The sequence below is a fragment of the Arachis duranensis genome, chromosome 10 (assembly GCF_000817695.3).
Source record: "Arachis duranensis cultivar V14167 chromosome 10, aradu.V14167.gnm2.J7QH, whole genome shotgun sequence".
Lineage (NCBI taxonomy): Eukaryota > Viridiplantae > Streptophyta > Magnoliopsida > Fabales > Fabaceae > Arachis > Arachis duranensis.
Window position 1 is genome coordinate 10122954 of NC_029781.3, and position 6748 is coordinate 10129701.

General features: G+C 33.1%; 1 protein-coding gene across 1 annotated transcript; it reads left to right on the plus strand.

The window, feature by feature from the left end:
• The first annotated feature begins 94 nt into the window (after positions 1-94).
• Positions 95-2479, plus strand: LOC107469135 (succinate dehydrogenase subunit 7B, mitochondrial). Its single transcript, XM_016088515.3, has 4 exons — positions 95-420; positions 530-598; positions 1294-1396; positions 2140-2479. Exons 1-4 carry the CDS (start codon positions 364-366, stop codon positions 2196-2198), a joined length of 288 nt encoding a protein of 95 aa, XP_015944001.1. The 5' UTR covers positions 95-363; the 3' UTR covers positions 2199-2479.
• Positions 2480-6748: the final 4269 nt, after the last annotated feature.

Genomic DNA, 6748 nt, shown 5'->3' on the forward strand with positions numbered 1-6748 from the left:
TTAAGATTGGGTTGTCCAATCCAACTGTTAAATAGTAACCTTTTCAGGTTTTTTTTAAGGCTCTGAAAAGAAAATCTCCTATGTGTTCCTTGGCATTCCCTATTTGAATATTTACAACTTCATCTTTGATTTTTGGCTAACAAAAAGTGAAAACTCAGGTGGTTGACACGTGAAGTTGATAGATGATATCAACGCCACCTAAGTTTCGACCGTATCGAAAACTAGTTAAGAACGAGAAGTTCCTCTTCGTCCTTCCCAACCCCCATCCCGACAGTAACAAACTATAAAAGATTCCTTTCGACTTTCACTCAGCTCTCTCGTTTCTATCTTCTCAGAACTCTGAACTTTGACCAACACAATCAAATGGCCTTCCTGCTTAACAAGACCACCATTGCTTCCCATTTCCGATCTCACTCCCAGGTTTCTAAAATCCCCTCTTCCTTTCTCTTCTTTTCTTTTTGATTAATACTTAATATTTATTTAATATAAAATATCATTTTCTTTCTGATTATTATTTTTGAGAGAGCAGAAGGGGGAAGATCTGCTTTCACTCTCGCGCCGTCAATACCATATCGAACCTGGGCCTCGTGAAAAAGCGGTAAGCTTTAAAACCCTTTCTTTTCTGTTTATTTTATTTAGGTTTTCTAAAATTTTGTTGTCTTCAAATAATTGAACGACTGTATTTCACTTATCTTTAGTTACTTCGATTTATTAAGTTTTACTTCTTTCTTTTCCCCCATTACTGAACGATGTTGGTCAATAAAACGTTGTGTATACCTTCGAATATTTCATTGATTGAATATGTAGTAAAATATTTGGCTGAATTAAAGCAAACTGTTGAAATGATCTCTTGAATCTGGCTTCAAGATCTTGTTGGTTTGGCTCCAATGGTGCAATGAATAGGGTTAGGGTTAGTGACTTAGGGTAGATGTATTACTGCGCAATGTTCATGTATAAAAAAACTAGGGTTTAAGTACCTCTTATCCAATCAATGGTTAAGATTTGATCACAAATTATATGAATTTTAAAAATTTAATCATTTTAGTTAATAAAACCAGTGGCAACTTCTTGGACACACAACACAATATAAGGGTATGAACCTCCCAATTTGATAGGAGTACTGATCGAATCCCCATAAAGTTTTATCTTATGACTACATTAGAGAACTTTAGTTAATGCGCTAATCTTTCTGATAACTTTTTTCCTGTCTTGCAGTCATGGTTTTTATGATTTTTTTTATCTTTATTTTATTCTTTAATGTTTGCTTATAGTTATGGCACTCAATTGTTGCAGCTCTTGGCTGAAGATGCAGCTTTGAAGCCATTTAAGTCATACAAACAGAGTGTGAAGAAGCTCAAAAAGATTGGCGATATTCTAACAATTGTTGTCGTTGCAGGTAAGTCATATTTTATTTTTTTCTATTTTATTTTTCCTGTTTTTGTTTTGGTTTATGAGTGGAAGTAGAATAACATTTTTTTTTCTGATGTCTTTGATTTTGACTAATGAAACCATCATGGATGCTTTGTTCTCTCTCAAGGCTTAAAATTCGTTGTTTATATGTTGGAAATTTTATGGTTGCTTATGAGCCTGGCTTTCACCCTGTACAGTGAGAAAAGGCTTTGTTGTTGTCATTGTTACGAGCTCTCCCAACTCCATATATCTTGGCTGTTGGAGACCCACGTAATGAAATAGTTAATAGTCAGAATAAGAATAAAGGGAAGGGCAGAATTTGGGAGGGAAAGTCTGTTGCTGGGAGGTTGGGATACATAGCAGAACACACGGTTTGTTAGTTTGAGAAACATTTTGTAGTTTTATAGAACTGAGGGCTCTTACTCTCCTCATTGTATTTTATTCATCCTACAGAGTCTTAATTTCCAGGGTTCTTAAGCACCTTTCTGAGAATCTGCAAAGTTGCTTTCACATTTCGATGTTAGAAGAGAAAAATATACTATCAAGGAATTTCCAATAAATAATGCCAATAAAATGTGGATGTTATTCTCTCTATCCTTGTGGTCTGGGGCATTTCCAATATTGTCATTTCTCTGAGGTCTGTTTGTGATTAAGATGGTAGGTCTTACTCCTATGCAATCACACATTCTTCGATTCTTCAATGTCTTGCATTCTTTTATGATGTTTCAGGATGCTGCTATGAAATATATGTCAAGGCAGCTATGAGAGAAGCAGCTCGGAAACAGTAACATTCCAGAATTGCAGAATGAAGTGAATATTGTTGGACGCTAGCTTCTGTTCCATTTTAATGTTTTATTTTCAATGGTAATAACAATTTGGGTCGTATGCTTTGCCGTGTTGGAATAACCGAATAAGCAGAAATGTATTTCAACCCAAAATGATTATGCATCAATAGTAGTTACTTCATCGTTCAAGATTTAAAACTTTCTGATGAACTTGAATTTGATGATGTATCTAGACACAGTTTTGGTCTGATGAATTAACCAAAGGTGATTAGTTCTCCTGGCTACTCATGGTTTGGCTTTTTTTCTGCACCATGAACTGATCTGAATTCAACGAAACCAAAAGCAATAGGAAAATCAGGAACATATCATTCGATCATTAGACTGATTTGCAGTAACATTGGAAAGGATACTCTTAGCCATGAGAATTGTCAAAATAATATTTCAAAATAAAATGGATGATGTGTTTCTTAAAGATAATCTAGTTATTTATACTGAGAAAGATTTGTTGTTACTTCTAGTACAAATTTAATGACATATGACTTCAAATATGAAAAAAAGTGTTGAGCACAAAATTGTTCTTAGAATGTGTTGGAGTAATTAAAAGAGATTAATTTTAAAGATTAATTTTAAAGAATATTTAAGAGTGTGTTTGGTTTGTGGTTTTATTTTTTATTTTTTATTTTTGTTTTTATTGTTTTTTATTTTTTATTTTTGGGTTGTGAATGAAAAGAGAAAACAATAAAATTATTTTTTATTTTTACCTGTTTTTTTTTTCACAAAATTCTGAAAACAAAAAACATTAAAAATAAAAATACAAACTAAATGCATCCTGAAATTTTTAATGGCAAAATAATATGTTTGAATAATTTATAGAGGGAATTTCAAAATTCAAGGGATTTTAGACTTTGTGTGAAATTTGGGCTATCAAGTGGCACAATAAATGATGTTGGCTAGTTAATCTTCCGGCACTACCAGGTAGATAGAGGTATAGAGGATATATTCGGCGAACTGGGATGCCATTTGGGAAAGACGAGTCCAGGGCAAAAGACAGTGGGAGATCAAGGTGAGTCTTTCTTTTTTTTTTGTGGGTTTACTATGTTTTGACCCATTGTTTAACATTGTGATCTATTCATGTTTTTTTCTTTTGATTAATTTAAAAAGGTAAAGGCCGTTATATTTTTAGTCCACTATTTGCAAAATTATCCTAAGAACTGTCACCAAAAAATTTATCCAAAGAACATTGTTTTAGTTTTATTTTCCCAAGGTATTCCCAAAGTAAATTTTCATTTCTATCCACAAAAATTGAAGACGCTGACATATTTACCTACCGAAGACAAAAATTACTATTTGTACCCATAAAAAATGATTTTTACAAGTAAAATTATCCAAACCCTAAAAAATTAAATAAAATTCTTAAACTATCATTCTCTTCAGTCTCCACCACTACTAACATCGTCTTTCCTCCTCTTCCTTTTCACTCCTTCCCAGACCAAAATCTGTTCCAGAGAGTTAGTCTCTCCCTTTTCTCTTCTCTCTCTATTACGTGTTATTGTTCTCTCTAGTGACGTTGTCGGAACCCACGATCAGACCTTCCTATCCGAATTAGCAAGGTCCGGTACCAACGCCCAACCGAGAAGCAAATCAACAATATTAGGGAAATGAGGCTGAAAGCACCTTAAGAACTTTAATGATATCAAAGTGATAACTCCAACAAACCTATGCAACAAGCTCAATGAAATTCTCTGTTCCTCAAGTAGCACCTGATAAGCTTTGAGAATTGGCAAAGCATATCTCTCAGCTCCACCAATATCCCCAATATTAAGAAACTCACGCAAACCTTTCAATGCCAATTCCTTCGTCCCATCAACGGCGTTGACATTGAAACGGTCAACCAAACCACCAAGTATAACATGATTTTGTCTCCCATTTGATGTCATGGGAACCAAACAGATCACTGCACATAGTGTGCCATACGCTACAACAGCCGCTTGCCTAACCTCATACAACTTAAAGCAAAGAACGACAAAAGATGAAATTTTTATTAAAAATTTGGGAAAACTTTTGAAAACTGAAAATTGGAGAGTGGGGATTAGGGTTTAACTTACTTGTCGGAGAGGAGTTGGGAGAGACCTTGGGAGAGAAAGTGAGCGGAGTGAGTAACGAGGAGAGAGTTATGAGGGTAGAGGATGGCGCGATGGAGGGAAGCGATGGCGGCGAGGCGAGGGGAAGGGTCTGAGAGTGCGACCGATGAGACGAAGGTGGTGGAGGAGGAGGGAGTGGGAGTATTGTTGTCGGAGGGGAGGGCTGCAGAGAGAAGGGCGGCGAGCTGGTTGTGGTGGTGGTAGGTGGGATGAGAGTGGTTGTGAAGAAGAGTTTGGGTGGTGGTGGGATTTGAGATTAGAAAAATGGTGGTGAAAATAAGGGTAATTTAGGAATTTTAGGTGATTTTTTAGTATTTGGATAATTTTGTTGTGCAGAATCCATATTTCATGGTACATATGGTAATTTCCTTCTTTTATGAGTAAATATGTTAGCGTCTTCAACTTTTGTAAGTAGAAATGGTAGTTTACTCTAAGAAATAACTATTGGAGTTTCTTTTAAAGTGTGCGATCAATAAATTACTAGGCATGCGATTTAATGCTCCAAAGTTATATGGAGTTTCAACACTCTTTAATCAAAGTTAAGAAAAAGTTGATATTTATATCTATTTTATGATTTTTTTAATTTAAAATTATTTGGATCAGGACTTTCTTTGCCAAGTTGGGCCTATTTTCTTTCTGGATTGATATTAAGCTATTTTATATGAAAAAAAACTCTTAACCAATTTGGGTTGGTCGAGTGGTCAACTCACTCGTCCGCTTAAACAAGTGTCGGTGGTTCGAATCCACCTCGTGCATGCAGCAAGCCAGCAACCCATTAGCCAGCAGCAGACCCTTAAATGGAGCTCAGATCCTTGACGGATTAGTCCTTAACCTGTCGGGTTGGGGGATACCGTGGGCAACAAAAAAAGACTCTTATAAAATTATCACAAAAATAAAAGTAGAGAGTTAAAAATTAGAAAGACGAATTCCACAAAAAAAAGAAAGAAAGACAGAATATTCGAAGTGTCGAAGAAAAAAAGATAATTCAAATTAGATAAATTTTAAAAAACTAAAATATCTTTTAATTTTAAAAAGAGTAAAATACAATTTTAGTTAATTTAAAAAAAAATTCTTTTAAAATTACAGTTGTTTGATTGTTTTAAAAATAAAGAAACAAAATTATCTCTTTTTATAGATTAATTCTAAAATAACTATTTAAAGATTAATTAAAAAGACAAAAATATTCTTTTAGTATTAATAATGTTTAAATGTATTAAAAATTAAATATTTAAATTTAATATTAAAAAAACTAAGATATTCTATTTAGGATTAATTTTGAAAAGACTAAAATATCTATTTAATATTAATATTGTGCTTTTGAGAATATAAGATTATAACTTCTTCTACAAAATTAATTTTTTCCTTTTAGTAAATCTACCTTACCTTCCTGATTTGACCAGGTGCACTAATTTTATAGTTTGAATCAGGATTAAGTTCAACATTTTAAATTCTTCTATCTATAAGTGTGAACAATTAAAAAAAACACAAAATTTTACCAATTTTATATGTATTTCTTCAATCCTGAAAATACACAAAATTCACATAACCATTTTTTAATTTATCATTAGAATTTTGCATACATCAATTGCAGTGTTATGGTTAAATTAACACTCCATATCTTAAACAAATATTATTAATGAAATCAACTCCGTACAAAAGGGAGCTTTCGATCAGAGAATGAGACAATCGAGAAGAGGTGGCGACGCGACATAGTGGCGGCACGACGTCAACGCAGGCAACGTGAGTGGTGAAGGCGACACAATGAAGAAGTGATTATGAAAAATCTTACAAGCAACCTTGTTTGTCCTGTAAATGACAGCAACCAGCAAAAACAAGGGTTAAAATTAGGTATTTTAGATGAAAGGAAAGAAGCAAAATAAGTATAGAAAGGTATAATGGAGAGAGTAAGTATGGCAAGACAAAGGAAAAGGCAAAGTGGTGGGATGGAGCATGGCTGAAATAGTAATTTTTACTTTTAGGATAAAATAAACATTTAAAAAATTAAAAGAAAAATATTAAAATAAGTTTTTTATTTTGATTTTTTTTTATTTTTTGTGTTATATATTATGGAATTTTGAAACTCTAAACATTTAGAGAGTATTGTAACAGCCACTAAGTTACTATATGCATAAAGTAAGTTTGAAATTTTTGACACTTATTTAGACAGATTAATAAACTAACCATTAGACCAACCTAAATTGGTTAACATTGTGTTAGTTATCCTTGTTTAGCGTGAACATAATTATTTTAAAGATTATTAAATTTTAAATAATAAATTCAAAATAATGGCACTTGGCAGCATCTTAACCATGGAACAGTCCTACTCAGTTATTCATCACTGGCACTGCTCTATTTTATTTATTTATTTATTTGTTCACCATGCGTACGCCTATATATACAGAAGACACAAAG